The sequence below is a fragment of the Protomyctophum bolini genome (genome assembly GCF_963924005.1).
Source record: "Protomyctophum bolini genome assembly, chromosome: 20".
Taxonomy (NCBI): Eukaryota; Metazoa; Chordata; class Actinopteri; order Myctophiformes; family Myctophidae; genus Protomyctophum; species Protomyctophum bolini.
The window spans coordinates 18107900-18129794 of record NC_137881.1 but is presented as its reverse complement, the minus strand read 5'-3'; the positions used below and the strand labels follow the sequence as shown (position 1 = coordinate 18129794).

Here is a 21895-nt window from a genome sequence, read left to right as displayed (position 1 = left end):
GGCACTCAGGAGCCCAGTGTGATGGCAGTAAATCTCAATGATGGCTCATGAGTGGCAAAACCCAGCAAAAAATATCTCATGTACTACTGCTTCAAAAATCCTTACTGAATGTCACTCAGTCGTTGCATTGACGGAGATCAATACCGTGATTGTTTTGACGGCCAGTATAATGGGAAGTATAAAATTGTATAAGAGCATCAGAGCAAAGAGAATGACTACGGTATACAATGAGAGAAATTAAGTAAAACTATGTCGTGTCATTCAGGCCAGAAATGTCCTTTGCAGCAGTGCAGAAAAAAGGCATCTGTCTCCCTTCTGGCCCTCCTGTCTCTATGAAGCCTTTTCCTCAGAGGATGAGAAACTGGGTGAATTAATGAGGTGCAGCACTTGGGATTAAACAGTGTAATTAGGCTGGGTGCTGGTTTGCTGGGTGCAAGTTTTGGTAAGAGGGCAGCTAATACAATAGCTCTTGTGTTTCATGTTCGGTTTTGATGGGCTATGATCAGGGCCGCTTCGAAGGCTCCAGGCGTACATAGCGAGATTAATATAATATCGCCCCCCCTCTCCCTGCACGTGCATGTAGCGCGTGCGGACCACTCATTGAAAACCACTGATGTAGGTGAATGCAAACTTGCAAAGAGTGTGTGCAGGTGTACTGTGTACACTAAAAGTATCAGTAGTTCAAAAATATATCTTTTTTTAGGGCTGCCCAACGTCGCCCCCTAAGGACCTGACACCCCAGGCGGCTGTGTGCCTCGCTTGCCATTCTGGCCGGGGCTGGTAATGATTTTAGCCACCTCAGATGTCTTCAGCAATATATTATTTCGATTTCCTATACTGTGGCTCCAGAAGCAAGTCAAAATCAAATGTATTAAAGAGAGAAACCAAGATAAATATGACAACAATCAATGCAAACACCCAAAAGTCAGTAGGTTGCAAAACCCAGTATACAATAACCGGGTGGTAGTAAAATGATGATGAATGCAACGTACAGTATCAGGAGAAGTGTTAGTAAGGGCCTTACGCCTGTTCAATACAGGTGTCAGGCCAAAACATACAGTACTGTATAACACATATCTTAACAATGTGAAGTCATGGGGATTAATCAGTGGTGTAAAGTAATTAAGTACTTTTACTCAAGTACTGTAGGCTACTTAAGTACAATTTTGAGTTTTTTGTACTTTATTGGAGTATTTCCAATTTTCTGTATTTTACTTCTAGATCTCAGATGCAAATAATTATACTTTTACTCCACTACAATTATTTGAAAACGTTTGTTAGTAGTTACTTTTTTTTTATTTTTTTTTATAATTTATTATTATTGCAAGCTCACAATGAGCATTAGTTGCAGTATTGATAGCAATTGATTTTGCTTAACTTACTTACTTTGCTTAACTACTACTACGTACTACTACTACTACTACTACTTACTTTTTCCACTACTGGGATTACTCAATGTCTGATTTGAACCAGACAATTATCTGTTGTTCCAAAACGGTTTCTATTGTGTGACCTTGGTACAAAACAGATGATTCTAAGTCACACTCAATGTTTGTACTGTTTGGCTAAATCTACATAATATGTGACAATATGGCATTCCTAGTGATGACTGAAATGGTCATGATGAAATTGAGTTGAGTTCTACTCCCATACCCCCTACTGACACAACAGAAACAACTGAACAAACAATATTTTTACATTTCTGTACTGTAACTATATACTATAAGTTATGTGCTGCAGTGGATAGTGTCATGAATTGTTCAAAACATAAACTTAGTATATAACATAACTAGTCCTTATGGGGCTAGTTTTACACGTTCAGTGTTGAATACTCAAGGTTTTGCAGCTGTCTACAGCTCAATGTATAGCAATACTATTACCGTTACTGAAACATTACTTATTCATAAGAAGTCTACACAATTAGAGAATGTATGTATAATAATTGTTATTTTGATCAACGTTTGCCTGCCTATGGTACCAGTTTTGGGTCTGAGAGGCTAAATCTCATCAAATAGTGGTCCGTGGCTCAAATGCCCAATAAATAATGGTCCTTGATACAAAGAGGGTTGGAAAACCAGTGGTGTAAAGTATGGGGATTACCTTATGCCCACCACGCCCAGGCTCTCCAGGTTCACCCTGCAGACACAATATTATTATTATTATTATATTATGCCCACCACGCCCAGGCTCTCCAGGTTCACCCTGCAGACACAATATTTCATACAATATTTAAAGAAGAAAGGCAGAAAAGATGGCGGTCGTATCATCAAACAAGTTCCATTAGAACTCACCTTAATGCCCGCTGCAGAGGAGCCTGCATCTCCCTATGGGAAGATAATGTACACGTTGAATTAATACAATCCACTACTTTGAGAGATGGAAAACAGAAATGATTATACTAACTAGACCAACAGGAACAAAGAAAAGGCATCAGTTACATAATACATACACTGGCAGAGTTGTGTGTGTGTGTGTGTGTGTGTGTGTGTGTGTGTGTGTGTGTGTGTGTGTGTGTGTGTGTGTGTGTGTGTGCATGTGCGCGTGCGTGTGTGTGCATGTGCTCACAATTTTAGCATAGTCCTTCCCGGCTATATGAAATAGCAGAAGAACCCGCCCCTCCCGGGTATATGAGAATAAAAATAGAACGGAAACGATAATGCGCAGCACGAAACATCATCAACATTACTTCGCGTGTTTCTTTTCTTGTTGTATTGTTTTCAATACTGCATGGATTTATCATTTAACGTGTTTGGGACATCTCTGTGATCTGTCTTTATAAGGCATTCCTGCAGATCATGGGAAAATAATGGGAAAATAACAGTTGTATAAGAGCAACAAGAAATCATATTTTAAATCATATTTGTCCCGACAGACAAAAGGTCAATGACGCTCGCGTGAATGACGCATGCGTCAGTGGCATGCGTCATGTGACGACAGTTGTTCACCATAATAGTCGCCACATTATTAATAGTTTGAACCACACTCTAACAACTTAATTATTTGTATGTCAATTTGGACAGAAATGACAAACACTTTCATTTAAATTCCCAGGCTAATTTTGTTCCCAGTCTCCGCCTAGTGTAAAGATAATTGACCAAATTAATCAACAATCAGCTTCCTAGTGGATATACACCTTTATATAGTTTGTTCTCTTTCACAACAAACACAACATTTTGGGGTGCGCACGAAGATCCGACACACCAAAGGTCCGAAGCGCGGGGACATGCTCCCGTGCTTGTGGTTATGGTTAGGTTAGGGATTGAGGTTTCGGATCAATAGTATGTCGGAACTAAAGCCTGTACCCAACATTTTCATGTCAAGGACCCCAGATTGACATTGGGTGCATATCTCCATTTGAAAATATTTTGTTACAGCGAGCCCAATAGGGTCTCCCCCTCACAAAATATTTGTGAAGATTTGTCCAAAGTTTAAAAAAGAAATCTACAAGCTGCCACGCCTTGTGAGCTGGTTTATCGTCAATTTTCAAATAGCTGAAAAGTAGCTGAAAGCTTTTGTGTTAGAAATGTTCCTCATTTTGCTGGGGACCCCCTGGAGCCCCACTGGAAGCTATTCAACTGCACATAAGAGGTGAATAAATCGATAGTGAGCACACAAGAAAGCCCATCGCGATCAGACAATGTCTCTGGTGCAGCGTTTTCTTCTCTTTATCGTGCTGTATCTTTACTGAATGTTTACACTTGGTTGTACTTAGCTATGCCTTAACAGAGTTTGCCATCTACAACAGAGAATTCCAGCCATATTACTACTGCACTGTACAGTTAAAAACTAGGCATAAAACAGGGGGCCAAAGAGCATAATTATGGGTAGTTGGTGGGAAAAGGGAGTATAGGGGGAGAGAACGAGGCCGGGGTCTGGAGCTCTGGTGCTGATTCTGTGGTTACAGTACGCATACGCCTCACGCTCAGAAGTTGCTGCAGGAATGCCTCCTGCCCTCAGTCTTTTATGGGAGTCATTATGATGCACAGCACACAAGGCATGTTTAATTGCCGCATTTTCTTTTCTTTTCTTTTTTTCAGACAATAAAACTGCATTACTGTTTACAGCTGGGCTTCGTGGAATGCTCAAATGCGCCGCCAAGCTCCCCTGGGGGCTGGTCGTTCTCCTGTTTTTTATATGGACATTTTCACAAGTTAACGCTAGCTTGTTACATCTTTAATTCAGGGTACACATATGATCCGAGAGGACGGACATCTACTGTAGGGATGGATTATCTGCGAAACAGGTTCCCGACCTGATCAAAATGTTGATGAGTGTTAATTTAGACGCCATTTTTACACTTTCAGAGTTAAATTAACACTCCTGTTCTGTTCTGTAGAGAAGCCATTGTGTAAAAACAAAAATATTGTTTTGCTTGAGCCCTGGGAGACAAATATCATATTGTGGTTGACAGAGGAATTGTGATAAAAACAGGAAACTATACACATGCCCTCCAATATTCAGGCCTCTCTTTCGTCTTGATAGAATAATGTATTGTTTTAACAACACAAACATCAAAGTCGGAGCTGGTGTACACCTGTAAGCTTCCTGGCAGGGATGCATATGTAACCATGCTTCACATCTGCACTGAATTGGTAAGGTCTACAAGAAAGGAAAGAGAAACAAAACAAAGCAAAATCCTGCCTAAAACCTGCTCTCCAAACTTGTGCTTCAAATCAGTAATAAGGTCTAGTCCTCCTCATTATTAATCCGTTGCAGGCCGGATTTAAATTAATGTCAATTTCACGGCTAGAGCACCAATTTATACTGAAGATAGCGTGCCTGCTTTCTTGTCCTGTAACCTGTTGTCACTTGTCACCTATGAAACATGGTGCTAAGCTCTTCTATCGACAGGCCTCTGTTGCAATCCTGGTATCCCTATTGTGGACAAGCCATTATTATTGGTGAGTTTTTGAAAAAGTTTGAAAAAATAAATAAAAGAAAAAATTGCCGAGACCTATTATGTTCAAGGTGACAGATCTACAAGCTCATAACACGTGATGTGGCACGACATGACACAGTTGAATGACTATATGTTTAATGCTTAAAAGTGGTTATTCACTGTTCAAAAGGATATGCCATTCTTAGATCATAATTATGTCACACAGGGAAACTAAAGCCCCTCAAGCATGACCCATCCATGTGAAAATGAGTGTCAGGATGCTACACAGCACAACACTTCCCTGCATTGCTCCAAATGGCTTAACACCAGCGACATGATCTGCTGTGGCACAGCTGTGGCACCAAGCCTGACACGTCTTTTGCTGCCTTTATTGATAGTTCACAGTGTAGAGAGACAGGAAACAGGGAGAAGTCGGGGAGAAAAGACCCGCTGTGGCTGGGAATCGAACCCGGGACTTGTTCAGCCTGAATTGTCATTTGGTTTCACTCAATTCTTCAGAACATGTTTTTAATGGGCGTGGCTGACGATTCAGGGGCTGGAGCCATGCTAGCCAGGCGTCAGCCTGTGGTAACGCTCGACCTATCAGTACCCCAACCCAGGGTTGCGTTCTAGGTAATCAACCCTAACTGGAAAACTATGTAAGTAACCGAGATGGAAAAAGCGTGTGAGTTTTGGGGGGGAGGGAATGAGGCATTCTGTAGCATTGGAGTGAAGTGTCCCTATTGGGCCAATTACCATGTTCAGGCTACAGCCATACCATTTAACCACATCGCATAGCAGGGGACCATACTATCAATACAGCACTTCATTATAGGCGCCCATAGCACTTGCTGACTGTGAAAAAGGGATGAATATTGGCACTAAAATAAAAGATTTCATAATGTAGACCAATTTAGGCGACATTGAAAGCTGCGGTGCCAGATACAGTAAGTACTGTACGACTGAGGTGGACTAATCAGCAAATGATGAAGACCAGGCCACATCGTGAGACAAATCTACGACCATTAAATTTCCCAACATGGCCAGCAAAAGATGGGCTCAAGTAATTCCCCACATTAAGGCCATTAGAAAAACTGACCCATTTGGGGGGGCCTTGGCTCAAGTCTTGACCTCAGTTTTGCTCTAATGAATAAGTTGCGTAGCCCGGGCCAACAGCTGAACTGTTGCCAGGTGCCAGACTGGACCCCAGGACTCAAGAGATGTTCTAACCAGTAAGTAACCACTGTGCCACTCCTGTCAATGCCAACTTTCTCACAGCCACAAAATGTACCACCACCAATTAAAGCGTTTGCATGCTTTCACTTCTTCAGACCCAAAAGGAATTTTCCCACCTCTAATGCCTGACAACTTTAGTTGAACAAGTTCGGTCGCAGCTCATTTCACACCTTGTTAAATATTTATGCACATTACACTAACAGTAATTGCTTTAAGGAGCTAAACTCTTACGAGTAAACGGAGAAAAACATTTCTTTCATATTGGATCTTGCGATAGACGCTCAAGGGCTAGAAAGGTTGTTCTTTAATTACCCTTTACGTTTGTCAAATAGAAACACCCTTTTATATAAATGTTTGTAATATAAATCTGTTCTGTTGAAATGTGTCCTCATGTATGAGGTCTGGTAGTTCTCTCAGCCGAAACAACACCCTTTACATTTTCAGAGTAACAGGGAGAGGTGTTATGATTGAGTGCTGGATTGGTACAGTATAATTATGTGCCAAGCAAAGCCATCGATATAGGATCTGGATTGTGTGCGTGCGCGCGTGTGTGTGTGTGTGTGTGTGTGTGTGTGTGTGTGTGTGTGTGTGTGTGTGCGCACGCACTTGTGCGCGCGACCGTGCGTGCGTGTGCGCAATTGGTTATGCTTTTGTGGACATGCATGAGTGTCTATGTGAATGAAGCAGAGTTATGTGTCATCTTGTCTCTTGTACACTCCACAGATCCTGCTGTCAAAACAATCTCCCTTTGTATAATGCAAAGCCCAGGCTGATTGCCAGCGTTGCCATCTCTCTGTCCCTGCAGATTCCAATACATATCCCCCAGGTCTCTCTGCTTGCCATGCTCAAGCTTTCACAGAATCACCTCTCAACCCATAATAGCACAGTTTCCCTGTGGTGTCTGCGCTGCGTATTGTTAACCTTGGCATCTTCGACATGGAAGAAACCCAACGATCTGCCTCGATCCTTCCCTCCCCATCCCTTTCTTTTTTTCCTCCTCCAATTTCTCCTCCTTACACTGAAACAATGGAGCATTGACAGGCATATTTGGAAGTGTAATCGGTCAGACCCCAAATTCTATTGTCCACTCCAAATGATGGCTGAAGCAGGCTTTGGTTTTGCGGGATGCCATTCATAGCTGATACTCACATGAGCTTTCGCTTCTGATGCTGCCGGAATCACGATAAATAAAAGCTTCTGTCAATGAAAGATTTCAGACACCCAGAATGTGTCCACACTGTGGACACACTGTGGACACATTCGGTCAGTACAGTATGTTCTGGGTGTCTGAAACCTACTCTGTGTGTGTGTGTGTGTGTGTGTGTGTGTGTGTGTGTGTGTGTGTGTGTGTGTGTGTGTGTGTGTGTGTGTGTGTGTGTGTCACTGTGCGTGCGTGCATGCGTGCGTGTGGTGAGTCAGTGAAAGACAGCAACGCAAAGATGCACACAAACTTTCACTCAGGACATTTTCTGGCACAGCTATTGAAGGCAGCTACCTGATAATCAATCAAGTCGTTGTATGCATGATTTGTTTCAGAAGCCTTTAGATATTCAGGAACAATGAGTTATGTCCAGAGTCTTTTGAAAAGCAATTACTCCCACCATATGTTCACCATTGTGTTCTATATAAAAAAATCAGCATTCATACTGTACATCCTCGCACCAAAAGTCTGGGTTGATAAGTCAATCCAATCCGTACCAGTGACAAAATACTACGCTATCATATCTGGTATATTTCGATATAAGTTCTCGACTCCTATATCTATTTCTGCAGTTCTGTCTTTTGTCATCAGGGAATGAATGAAAACACCGCTGGTTGGAGTGACAGAAGAAGTAGAAGAACTACTTAAGTTTGATTTCCCATGGTACTCTATTCCGACATTCTCCCCCTGCAGAGAAATGCCGTCACCTTCTCACTTTTACAGCGCAAAGGTCACGCAGATCAAAGTCGAAGGTGGAGCAGAGACGTTTTATCGGCCCTCTGCTTCCTACTCGTTCACTCCTTTTCCACAGATGTGTGATATATCTAGCATCTGTTTCCTTCCTGTCTTTCTTGGCAGCGCTGTTGAGCAGCCTTTTGAAAAAAACTAAACTGGAGTAACTCATAATGTGAGAAGTTATCAAAGTTGTTCTTCGCTAAGAGGAAATAAATTGACGGTGACACTTTGACTACCACCACCCCCTGATATACTGCCAGTGCATCAATAATATTTTGCTTCTATCACTAAACGTACTTTTCTCAGAGACGGAAACATAATAAGCTTAATGTAGACAATAGAGTACTTTTTCAAAGTATCATTTTGTGTGAAATCGAATGAATAATCCACATGGTAGAAGAATACTCTATTTGAACAAACGACAATGTCAAATGACACCCAGTAGAAATAAACTCACTGTCCTCTATGGCCCATGTTCAGTACCAACCCATAATTATTTTCAGAACCGAGGCTTTAACGACGTTACTCAAGAAATTAATTCATTCATTAAGGCAGAATGACAAATACTGTATAGGACAAATTGCTAATCCATCTCTGGCACTAATATCATTGTAGTAACGAAAAAGCCCTTTGGGGCAATAATGTGGATGTATGACTTGGGTTCTTGACAAGTCTAGCCAAATTCAGTTAGTCTTTGTTTGGAACAGATCACAAGTTGTCAAGTTGTCTCAATGATAAATGGTCCCAAAATAACAAAGGGATGAACGCAACCAGGAAATGCAGTGCAAGGCTTGCACGCTGATTAAATCCACATTATGTACAGAGGAGAGAGGACTCATCAAATCCGGGAATGCTTGCAGGGAATGCTTACAGATGAAGGCACCATTACAACAGCTACCGCTAAACAATTTACCACTCAGATGGCTAAACTCAAAAGCGTCATAAAGCTTTTGAGCCGATTCCAAGCCATAAATAAACAAAGAGGCAAAGTTGAATTCACATACCTTTTCACCCAAGTCACCCTTCAGCCCGTCTTCACCCAGATCACCCTGCAATACAAATCAAACAGAATAAGTCACATCAGTCTCTCGCAAAAACCTGTCAAGACACCAAACTGCATTGTTTGAGGAAGAGTTTTGAATTCAGCTTCCAGGGGAAACGAACATAAAAGGGAGCTAAATGTATACATTTGTAAAAGAAAGGAGACATTATGCATAATTGTCTTTTTTGGATCAACCTTAACCACTCTTAAAGAGGACTGTATAGAATCCTCACGTTTTACGGAGTGTAAAAAAGTAGTAAAATAACAGACCAATGTGAGGGTGGGCTATATTCCTCAGCCCAAGTGCGTGAAAGATTTCACGTAAATTGCACGCTGCGTTAATGATTTGAGGCTTTTTGTTCAAAACGGGCCAATCCTGCAAACTTTGTAAGACAATGTTAGCCAATTAGGATGGAATATGAAATATCAGACAGATCCGCTTTGAGCACATGACTATAGAGATACTGTGTAATTATTTGCGGGATTTTTGGGCAGAATCTGGAGGAGTAATATCCAAAAATGTGTTTTACAAAAGTTGGCCTCCTGGTGGTGCTATAAAAGGCCATTCTGGAGAATTTGGGGCAGAGGTTCATTGTTGGCATCCAGGGAGTGTGTGTGCAAAGTTTGGCATCGCCCGGTTTAACGGTGCTGGAGATTAGCTGGTAACAGACGGACACACACACACACACACACACACACACACACACACACACACACACACACACACACACGGACACACACACACACACACACACACACACACACACACACACACACACACACACACACGGACAGACGGAGCGCAAAACATCGGCCTGGTGGAGACAATTAACACTGCAGGATTTTCTGTAACTCACCCATGTAGCATAAATGAAATGCAATTACTGCAATATGTCTCATCTTTGCATTTTCTTTCACAGTCAAGAGATTCAGAACATAGAATATTTTGAATGTCAGTAAAAAAGGGTCAATCCGTTGTGCTAGCTATAGAGATGCTGAAAACGTATCACAGAATGCAGTTAACCTCTCCAATGAGGCCCATTCTGTGACTTGTGCCAATGCAGTACATTTGAGTCATCACCCTCTTCTCCAGCCTCCAACTTTGTGTGTGCGTGTTTGTGCATGCAGAGTTGGCTTTGTTGTACTTTGACCACTTTTTTCCATCTACACCAAACCTCTTGCCTCTTGCCATAAATAGCTGATCAACAAGCTCATAATTGTGATGAAACATTTACCTTTTCACCTCGCTCTCCCATCTCCCCCTGTTGTAAAAGAAAGCAGAGCGGTGAACACAGAGTTAAGCTGGTCAAGATAGTATCTTGGTTTTCAATACACGTTAAATTATAGAAACACTCAAGTTTCAGACTGTCTTTCCCTAGACAAACTGTTGGGTGTCAACTCTTTTTTTTTTTCAAAACAAACCTGACATGGTATAAACCAACAATGTACTGTACAATGATGATATTTAAGCGGTCAGCATGATTGCATGCAAAACTAAATGCTTGTGCATAGTCTGCCTGATCTAATAATTTTTTTTCATGGATGATGGACTGGTAGTGTTTTTGTGAACACAAGATGACTCATGCAAAAACATTAGTTCTCCCACTGCTCATGAGGATGAAAATGCAAGTCTGTCTCAAATAAAACTAAACAAAAAGAAAACGTGAAAAGAAAAAGCAAATGTTATGAAGGAAACAAAAGAATGACCACCAATGACTCGTCCAAAAAGCCAAGGCTGCCCACTTTTCGCGAGAAAAAGGCGAAAAAGTCCACATGGTTGAAAATCAGAACAAAAAAAAGATATGACTGCCATGAATTCTAAGGCAACAGACCGCGAAGGATGCAGTGTAACAAACCTTGGCGCCAGGGACACCATCCAATCCTGGGGTACCAACATCCCCCTATGGATAACGTGACATAAACACAGTAGCTTCATTCAGTGCACTTTCTACGTCATGTGAAGACCCACGAAGGGTCAGGGGGTAAAAAATAAAGCTTCAGGATTTAGATAACCTTAGAGGTCACTTCTGAATGATAACATTTTGGCTCACAGGACTGATGGAATTCAGCTGATGTCGAGACACCGGCTGATACCACCGATACCACTTTAAAAGAAAAAAGTAACCACATACATGTTTATCTACTGTGTGGTATGAATGAATAAATAAATTACAGAAGGGTCAAATTATATTGAAAAAATACAGAGTTCTGTAGATTGCATAGCATTGTAAACTGTGCCTTTCTTTCGTACTCTTTTGTTACAGTAAGATACGTTTACAGAATCCAATGTTATTCATTGGTTTGGTAGTTTCTGGCCGTGCATTTAATGGCTGTGCAAAGAAAAGTATATCTGAATGAGCACTAGTTCACAAGACGAGTTCCCGCCAACCCAGTGCCGTCGCTACCTATACGCACAATACGCACTGTGAGTGTGCCAAAAAGTGCCAAGCCGACCCTCAAAATAACAAATTTCTCTGAGGCTCTGCCGCGTAATAACAAGTGGCCGTGTGTGCGTCCTCACAAACAGCAAAAATAGCCGATCTGGATAAGGAAATAGCAGCGCTCTCGTCGTGAGGGGGGGCAGCACAAATATCCTACGAGTAGGGTAACCAAATGGTCAGCTATGTACCTGCGCCAACCTGACTAAAAGTTGCCTTATGTTTTGCCAAAACAATTAACCTTCTGACCTTTATAAATTCAACACCACACTAATCTTTGGGGGAAATGTGTTATTATTCCTAGACCCAGACAGATAATGATAGGGAAAACAGTTGGGGGTTCATGTAATTAAAAAAAGATTAATGTAACTCAGATGAATGTGTGTTCAACAGGGTCTCATTATAAAGGACTCCAGAACAGGCCATGTTTTGTTTTGAGTGATTCATCGAAAATATTCACAATAACATTTCAAACTTTTTGTTCTAATCATGGCGAAAAACAATCTCTCTGTTTTATGTTATGTTACAATGTTACAGAGTATAGGGAGTATCCATGCTACACATTAGTAAAAACTCGTAAAAAAAAATACATTCTGGAATTTTGTATCAACTATCAGCCTGCATATGGGAGTCATTGACATAATGATGAAATTATTGCCTTAATGATGATGGAATCTGATTAAAAACTCTGAGACTGACGAGGTCGGCATTAGCATTCATCCCTTTTGAGTGGATATCTCTGTCAGATTATTACAGGATCTGCCAGTCAACCTGCCACTGCCTGCCTATAACCCAAGGGCCTTTTCAACCAACTGCTTATGAGTTGAACTTTCTGCACGAGTGGTGCTCACATACCATAACCAATTCTGTTTTATAGCAGCATTGCACAGCATCGGCGTTCTGTTTCACGGACCCTGGCCAAGGTCCCGTTCCTTGCACAAGCACGGAATTAGGCCCTCAGCTTTTTGTTGTTAACAAAAGTGAACCCAGTATGGCTTTCAATATGAAATGAAATGTCTTTGCTCTGGTTCCCATTATGGACATGCCTCTCCTCTCGTAACTTCACGAATGCAGTTTGCACACTTGAGGTTATATGGAGATTTTCAAATCGTCTTCATTCGCTGTTCGTTTTTATTTTATTTTGTATCTAGTGTTTTTCCCCCTGTTGTGAAGTACGTACTTGCCCTTCATCTCCATCTGTTGGGAGAGTAAAAGTGTACTTTTGTTATTAATCGATTGGCGCAAAAAGCAGCTGAGTGTGCGAGCGGATTCACAGACAGCTCGTCCCGTATTACTTTGTGGTTGAAGTTAAATAGGATAGTGGTTTGAAATCATCACAACCCATGGCAGCACTCCCTTCATAAGAATACAGCAATATGTGACCAAAATAAAAAGACGTCATGAAAGCTCTGAGAAGTGAATTAATTTAAAATAATAAAGTGAAATAAATAATAAAGCTATTCGGTCTCTCCAACTGCTTTGAGGGGGGGGGGGGGGGGGGGGGGGAGTGTATACACTACACTACCTTAACAAATTACTTACTAATGATGGCATGGTGAAAGTTTGATTGACCAGTTACACTGTGAAATTATCATTGCAATTAATTAACTGCACTATAAACAAAATGTCAACATGTCTGTCTCTGTGAATGACCTCACCTTCAGTCCGTCAACACCTGGAGGGCCCAGTAAGCCCTGTGAACGAAACACACAAGCGTACATGTGGCATTACATTCAACACAAAATGCAATCTCGCTGGATTGGCCTTGAAAGCAAGGTATGGGAAAATGGTGTTTAGGGTCAAAAACTGTTTGTTAATCTTAGGTCTTTGCAGATAATAAATGTAACAGCCGAGTAAAGGTCAAGATTACTTTATTGTAAATGACTTCACAAAGACTGAGCGATACTCAACCGTTTGTGAGAGCAGCACGAGCTCAATCGCACTTCACCAACATCTCTCCTCTCAGTACCATGACTCTGCACTTGGTTTTCCCAGAGTCTCGCTCACTTCACTCACTGCACACACTGAAAAACGCCCTAACCACTTCGAGATGCGAACCTGCCAGGTGCCAAGACGAGGGACGTATACTGGAAAGGCCCATGATCGAGAGCCACTCTGTGCCCATCGCTTTCATCCCACCCCCACTTGTACTTGTCCCTCTAGGTCGCGAGTGAATGCTGAGCTCACAAGATGGGGTCAGAACAAATATCTCATGGCATATTTCAAGACCTGTGAAATCACAGATGACACAGACCGTTTGGGGGGCGGAGAGATCAGAGTTGCCCTGCTGACTTATACCGATATAGAAGAGGGGGGAGGAGGAGAAAACAGACCACATAGCCTTTATGTTTGCACATTCTCCTTGGATCTTGTTTAGACAGTCTGATTTAGAATCTGGACATGTGACAAACGGGTGTTTAATGAGCTTGCACTCTTTGGCATGGCGGTTTGCTCATGTTGACAATGGGTTAAACAGCGTAATGCTGCCACATGCCCTTCTACAGATATACAGTACGTATCGTACGAGGCATATAAGGTCAGAATTGTTTGAAATAACGGCTATTAGACTAAATGTAGTCAAAACAGTGATTCGAGTAAATGCTAATATTTATGCTATTTTGTGTACCTTGCATTCACAATGGCTCAAAGTGACAAGGAGTGACCTCATAGTGAACAAAGGCACTTACGACCACATTGCGACGGACACCGGGGCAGTTTGAAAGTGGGTGATGATGGGCAGTTTATTTGGACTCCATTCGGCGGGTCAGGGCTCTCGAGAATCCTCACTTCCATTTAGATCAGCGAGCATCTAGAAGTCACACGCAGCCTTGTCTCGTATAACAACAACCGAATCAATCAGCAAGGCGTTGAAACTAAAATAAAAGGCTGTTGACACGGCCCTCCTTGCTGCACTGTGATGTGCACCGGCGGCGTATCTGCGGCAGTGCGAGGCCTCGAGGCCTGGCTTATATGAGCCATTAGCGCGACGGTGTGTCATCATTGACCCCGCTGGCCCCGCCAGCGACGGGAGGGCCTGCCGACAGATGACAGCACAGACAGGAAGTGTCTGATTGGGTTACGTTGGACAAACACTGGCAGCTACCTGATGGCTGGATATGGCTTCCATCTGTTCAACACATCAGCACCGCCCGCATGGGACGGTCCTGGGGCACTCGGCACACGCTTTCTTGTTCACAAACTCCTTTTCTTTCCTCCTCTGTCTCTCTCACGTTTTCCTGTCCGATGAAACCTGGATTGTCTTCAGTTATATATTCAGTATAATTTTGAAAGACTAAGACTATAATTAATTCAAATGCGTAATATGCTCTCCTATGAATTTATTTATATTATAATTTTCTAATGACAGATATTAATATAACGAAGGGATTTTTTTTAGACTTACCTTTTGCCCTGGAGGACCCTCAGGCCCCTAAAGGAAGACAAAGAAGAAGAAAAAAGATAAACATTTGAGAGACAGAGGAAATGACAGACCAGACAGACAGACAGACAGACAGACAGACAGACAGACAGACAGACAGACAGATGAAATATTATGGTCAACACAGCGGAGAGAATGGGTATTGGGTAAGCTTGTGGTGGGGAGCAAGCACAAACCCTTCAGGCAGAACAGAATCACAACCAATCCCTTGTTTTATTCTTGAACAAAGACAAAAAAATGACAGTGTGCTTTCGTTTCATTGAGCTGGACCTGAAACAAGAATCTACAATGAGACCATGAATAAAGAGAGCATTTATGGTGGTATCTTTCATGTTGATCTTACTCCATTTTTCCTTTCAATGTCTGTCAGAATCGTCTTGTTTGACTGACCTGGAATCTGAGGCTATAGTTCAATGCACTGAAGAGAAGCCCATTATGATGTGGCACAATTGTTGGAAAACTGCAAGGAAGTAGCACGTTAGGTGAGGCAACACGGTTGGAATTTCAACGCGATAGATGATGTCTATGCACACAACTATTACTGTACTGTCACAGTGAAACTAGGGGCCATACACCCTTGTTTTAATCACTGGTCTACTTCTACACTTTCAGAGATAAATCATCACTTTGGATTTTGCTGTGTAACTTGGAAGAGAAGCTTCGTAACTGGCAAGTGAAAACACTTAACGTGGAAGAGTCTCTCTCAAAAAAAGGAAAGTTAATTCCTTCCATCTTGGCAAACAACCCTAAACTAATGTTGGACCACAGTGGTTCATCAACGCCTTCTTGTTTAGCTGTTATGACACGCCTTGTTGGCCAGTGTTTCCGTCTCTGTCGGGCTCTGGAACTCAATGGACGCCATTTGGCTCGTCATCTCGAGCTGGGTCTGTGTCCAGACAGAACCTCCAGATCATGCCCAACAAGTCCATTTACAACAACCCTTCTGCCTAATCTTATCACTCTCTATGCAGTATAATGGGAAAGAAATCCCTGGTGACTGTAAACGCCCAAATACCTGGAAAAAGATATGCCAGTATAGTAGTAATATGCTGACACGCCAAGTCATGCTACATTCAAAAGCAGCTGATGAGGTTGAAAAGTTAGCTTTTCTTTCTTTTCTTCTGGGGGATCAATGCAGTGTTCAGGCTTTCATCAACAATTCCCTACACAGGGGCCCTTTTTTTTTAGCTCCACAGAAAATTTCCCCTGCTAATCGAAATTAAATAAATGGTGTCTAAGATCAGTGTTTTATTGTTGGTGAGAATGCAGGCAGCTGAAAAGTGCGATTTTCTGTAAAGCAGCAACAATGCGCTAGATTGGCTGTTGTTCAAGGTGGGTGGGTCCACTGGGCTGTATGAGGTCAGGTGGAGAGGTGATTCTGGTGTCATAGAAGACATACGTCCGCCATCCAGCATTCTGGATGCATGGATGCATTCTGCATGCATAGCACGTCAGGCGGCTCGACAAAAAAAGGTAAAAACACTGAAATACACTGGCGAATTCTCTTACTATGTGGGTCAAACAAAGCATAAAACCGCCCAAAACTGACAAAATTGTGCGTGCATGTGAATGGGGCCCTTCGAGCTTCAGTGCCCAGGGGCCCTCAGAGGTGCCCTGTCCTGTCCCTACAGTACATGATACTGTATACAATTAGGCCGATCTATGAAAATCACCCCTTTATGCTATGTTTGCATGTCTAGGAAGCTGGCATGTTAAATTTCCAGCAGCATTAGGTTCTCACACTTACAGTAATAGGTCACAGTTCCAACAAATTTACGGCGCATACCTTCTGCTTTCACAAGAAAAATGAATGACTTTCCTCCCTATCGGCCTACGAGAAGAACAGTTTTCCTCTCAAAAAAGCCTTTGTTAGCAGTCCTCTGGGTAAACATCTTTATGACCCACCGGGTATGTGAGAAAATGTGCCACTCGCTGAAGATCTAATTAGCTTAGCTACATCTGAGAGCACTCAGGAGCTACAGACTGACAAGGAGATTTTTTCCAGAATCTCAAGAGCCCCTGTGTCGTCTTTGCACGGCCCCATTTTTCTTTCAGCACTGACTCTTGACATTGGCAATATAGAGGTTAAATTCCCAAACAGCTTCACTAAAACTGACATTATTAGGAGAAACGTATCTATTGTGATGCTGTACCGCACCACATGCCTAACATAGTGTACCTAAAACGCTTCATTTAACAACCACAAAGGAATGGAATCCGCAAATGGTTGGCTGGATAGTCCACCGGATGACATTTTAAGTAGAGCATCCGAATACAGCCTATAAAGCACTCAATGTTTGGTCCTTTCATTCATGACTTGGAAACGACAAACAATGAGGTAATTGCCAGGTCAGTTCCCACACTCTGTGTGCAGTTGAACATTTACCACTTGAAGACTGCACAGGTTTCCGAGCGGGCATTATTTCCAGAGTATTAAAAGAAAATGACACAACACTAAAACTGTATTTTTGGGGACCTAAAAGGCTTTCATTGACCATCAGTGAAGGTATGCTCAACTACATTGCAAGCAAGCAAAGTAGCTCCATTATAAAAATGTTTTCTCTTATTCAAAATTCACAAGAAGGAGAGGATGCTGCAATTGTATTTGGGCTGCACCGAGCACCATGCACCATGTATCCAGCTATTTACTTTCAGCGTATTTGCTTGGCTCCTCATGTTTGGCTCGGATATGAAAGGGAACTTAATGTCAAGGACAGCAAGATATTGAAATTGCCTCCTCATTACGAAAGGGAATAAGATCCCTGCATGCATGCCTGCGCTGCATTTGAAGAAAGGAAAACAAAAATCTAAGGTGAGCCACTGATGCATTGTGGGTAACCTCTAAATGAACGGTGCGCAGAGCGAATGCCTGTTATCCTTCCTCCTAGGGAAATAACACCATGAAACAGATGGAAGGCTTTGTTCCGGTTATGGATGGAACACTGCATACAATATCCCGCAGATTTTCCATATTTAGCCTTTTTTTAAGCCAAATCAAGTCCCAAATGAAAACTTGTGTAGACGGCTGCAAGCCACCTTTCTAGAGCTGAAGACCCGCTTAATTTACCCCAGAGAGACCTTATGGTACTGAGGATTTTGAATTGAGTCCTGCAAATATTTCCTTTTTCTTCTTCAACCCCCCACCCCCTCTCCCCCTTCGCTTCTGCTCCACAAGAGCTTAATCCTTCTAACCAGGACCATATGTTCTGGAAGGCTGTTGGAAAACTCTGGAATCCACTGCTGCCTCTTTAACAATAGCATCTACATCAGAAACGCTGAGCTATATCAAGTGGGCATTAGAAGTCCTGGAGGCTGCCCCTGAAACGTTGGCTCTGGAATGGCCTCAAAGAGACCTATAACTCATGCTCAATTGTTCTGATCTGAAGGCAGTGGTCAAACACGGTCCTTTCAGAATCTAGCACAAATAGGAGCCTATCTGTCTAGTCGCTTTGTTTCCACCTAATCCATGTTTGATTTTCGAGTGCCAACGGAGGGCGTGGACTTGTTTCTGGCCAGGGAACTATAATGCATATTCCCTCTCCAGCAATATAGCAAAACAGATCAAGATTACGATACCTAATTCAAAGACAATTGTATAAACCTCATCCTCGAATCCACTACCCCCGAACATCTTCTATTTTTCTTCCTCTCTAAGTCTCGGGGCTTCCAAATAGTCTACAGTTGGCTGAAGGAAACAGAAGCTCTGTCTGAAACTCAAGACATATGACAACCTGCATGAAGTAACTCCAGTGTGTTTGAGCGGTCACATCACATCTACTTTGTTTCTCTCTTTACGACCGCTGAGATGTGTGTGCGCTCATCTCAAGCTGTTTAAAAGGTGGATTGATTCCCAAATGACGCCATTATTCCTTGTTAAAAGTACATTAGTGTCAGGGTGTGCATTTACTAGTGAAATAGTATGCCTTGATGCACAAATTAACGAGAGGAGCATATAGTTTTTCATTCAAGGCTCCTCGTGAGTGCTGCAATCTCCTTTGAAGGGATTCACCTGTACCCTGTTCTGTAAGCATTGGAGTCACTGTAATGCATTGTTATGGGATGAATGAGTACTAGAATATCCTATTCAAGTAGGACTACTGTTTCTTGACGGTATTAGTCAAGTACAAGTAAGGTTGTTACGGTTGCATCCTGAACCATAAACATTTCAATATGGATACATCGTACCAACCAATCTTTAAATGTAAATAATATCCTCCACTCTATGTGACATACAGCTGTAGGTTACTCTGTAATATTTGCCTTTCAAAACTATTTTAGTAATGTACATGACAGGCTCTGGCATATGGATCAGGTAGAGAACAGAGACAGAGAGGGAATGGCAGTTTGTTTAATCTTAAGGCCACCCTTTAGCATTCCCCCCATTATCTCAATGTTCTTGATATAAATATACAAATAAAAATACATCTCTGATATTAAAGTTACTTGAATGGACCCAAGTGTGCAGAACCATATTTCGTTTAGTACATTTCAGAGCTTATTTGATGGTAATTGGAAGTGGGGGGAAAAAACGTCTCCCTACAAGAGGTTCATGTGTTCATGCATTACATGTGGGAAAATATGTTTTTAACAGGATTTAATATGCTCTTCATCATAGTACCAATAAATCACTTTTTTAAATACATCTCATAAAATGTAATGTAAAATCAAAAGCATGATGCAAAGACGCGGCTGTTATGATGGAGTAGCAAAACCCTATGAAACCCATATGAAAATTACTGGTGATGTTGAGCTAATAAGATTCTTGTGCCGAGAGGGGATTCAAACAGCCCTTATGCCACCATTGGTCGGTTTGCAAATTATACAAATGTGTCCGGGATCAGAGACGTGATGAAGCATAATTTCCCTTAATCACAACATGCAGTTATGAGACCTTTCTCAAAGCAATCAGGGCACCACAGCACGAGAGAAGGCCCTTTCATTATTGTGGAAATGGCCACCTAAATATAACACTGATGTTAATCAACATCCATAAATGAATATCAAATGGCCTGCCTGCGTGTGGCAAGAGCTTTATGTCTGGATTCATTTTGTACAAGTAGTTGACAATATTCAGCCGTAATGAAACAATTGTCAAAATGAAACTTGGTGATATGAACGTAATTGGAAAACGCTCTCCTGCCTTCGTTTCAAATAATGTACACAACTCCAAATCCATCTTGGCAGGGTCATTCAGATCACAAACAAAATATGTGTGGAAAAGGGTTTGTGCTTACCGAGGGTCCAGAATCTCCAGAGGTTCCTGGATCCCCCTGTCGGAAATATAAAACATCCAATTAATTGTAATCGCCATGGAAGAAATTATCGTTGCCTTCTTGAGCATAATTGGGCGTATATAGAAGCACAGTGAACTACTTTTTCACCAAAGCATAAATAATTCTTTATACTGTACTTGTGTCTGAATGAGCAGGTGCAGAAGAGAAACATCTCACATACTGGAAAGGTGGAATTCAGGGTTGAACCTGTGCTACAGTCTGTATTCAAATGAATTAACTAAGCTATTGCTTACTTTACTTTAGCTGCTATTGTACATTGTGTCAATAAGACTGTCCTGTACGTTTAAGCTCATAGCAGGGTTGTTTTAATGGCTATTTGCCACCTGTTACATTCTCCACTTTAGAAAAAGTTTTAGCGTTTTTGGATGCACCTGCCTGTTTAGGGTGTTCAGATTTATGGATATTAATCCCTCTGCGTGACTTATTTTCTTAGGATGATCCATTCCACCCTCACTGTGAGCAATTCATCAGAGCCACTATTTAATTCCTTTCCCCAGAGAGAGTTGTCTAATTTCTTGGAAAAACTGTCTCGCTTCAACTGCTGAAAACGAGCAACTGGAACAGTTGAAAACAATAATGACGGAAAAACTTGGAAGGAAACCGATAAACAACACTTAATATTTTTGCACTCCCGCGGCGATCTCCGCCAAAAGAACAAAGATCTTCTGGGGCTCTGGGAAGGTTTTATGGCAGTACATAATTGACAGGCCTTTATGTTCTTTTTTCAGCTTTCTCTCACAGGCAGAGTGTACATAAATTAGTGTGATGCCAATGACAGCCCGAGCACATGGAAACGGTTATAGTTTAATGGAAATCAACCAAGTAAACATAAATCTATGAAGTGAGGCATATTTTCTTTATCTAACCTCTTGTGAGTCAAATAATAATTGTACGAGTCAAAAACAAACTCCAAAATACACTTCAAAATATAATTGACAACAACAGCAGACCATTGGTGCACGTAAACACTACACAAGCAGTGAAAATTATCTACAGTCTCACAACGAGGTGCACTGCGTTGCACTACATGTAAGCTTGTACATCTGCATTAATTTCTTTTCTTTTCAAATTTGCCCCAAATATGGACGCCAGTGGCAATGTGATTAAATCACACTTCCCCTCACAAGGGCATCAACCTCAGTACTCACAGTTACACCAATCACACCTCTAGGACCATCCTTTCCTGTGTCTCCAGGGGGTCCCCTCGGCCCGGGAGGGCCCGGCGGCCCTGGGGGGCCCGGGGGCCCAGCTTGGCCTTGATCTCCCTGTGTAGCAACAGAAGAGTAGTTATACTCAAGAGGAAAAAAGTAACTTCCCAAAAGACAGCGGTAGAGAAACAGGGATCACTGGCAACACAAATAATTTTGGACCTGACAAAACTATTAATTTCACAATAAAAATAATGTTTGTATGGAAAGTGCTACTTGTATTCCACATCATTTTAAAAGCTCTGTGGACGTTGAATTGCCTTTTTATTATTTGTCTACACCACACAAATTGTTATCAATATCACCTTTAATTCTGTGAAAACAGTTTTTAAATTAGCACTCAGGAGTTTACTGTATCATGGAGGCAAGTTTTCATGTCTGTGTGCTACAGCTGAAGTTAAGTGCACGGCCGTTGATTAGATT

The 21895-nt window shown here is 41.8% G+C and overlaps 1 protein-coding gene across 1 annotated transcript in view; it reads right to left on the bottom strand.

The window, feature by feature from the left end:
• col25a1 (collagen type XXV alpha 1 chain) overlaps positions 1 to 21895 on the bottom strand; it is a 181992-nt gene that overhangs the window by 31250 nt on the left and 128847 nt on the right. The window contains exons 7-15 of the mRNA XM_080791994.1: positions 21413 to 21529; positions 20205 to 20240; positions 14935 to 14961; positions 13190 to 13225; positions 10950 to 10994; positions 10329 to 10355; positions 9056 to 9100; positions 2292 to 2324; positions 2101 to 2136 (exon numbers count right to left, since the gene is read on the bottom strand). Coding sequence (XP_080648120.1) covers positions 2101 to 2136; positions 2292 to 2324; positions 9056 to 9100; positions 10329 to 10355; positions 10950 to 10994; positions 13190 to 13225; positions 14935 to 14961; positions 20205 to 20240; positions 21413 to 21529 — 402 coding nt within the window. The remainder of the gene's footprint in view (positions 1 to 2100; positions 2137 to 2291; positions 2325 to 9055; positions 9101 to 10328; positions 10356 to 10949; positions 10995 to 13189; positions 13226 to 14934; positions 14962 to 20204; positions 20241 to 21412; positions 21530 to 21895) is intronic.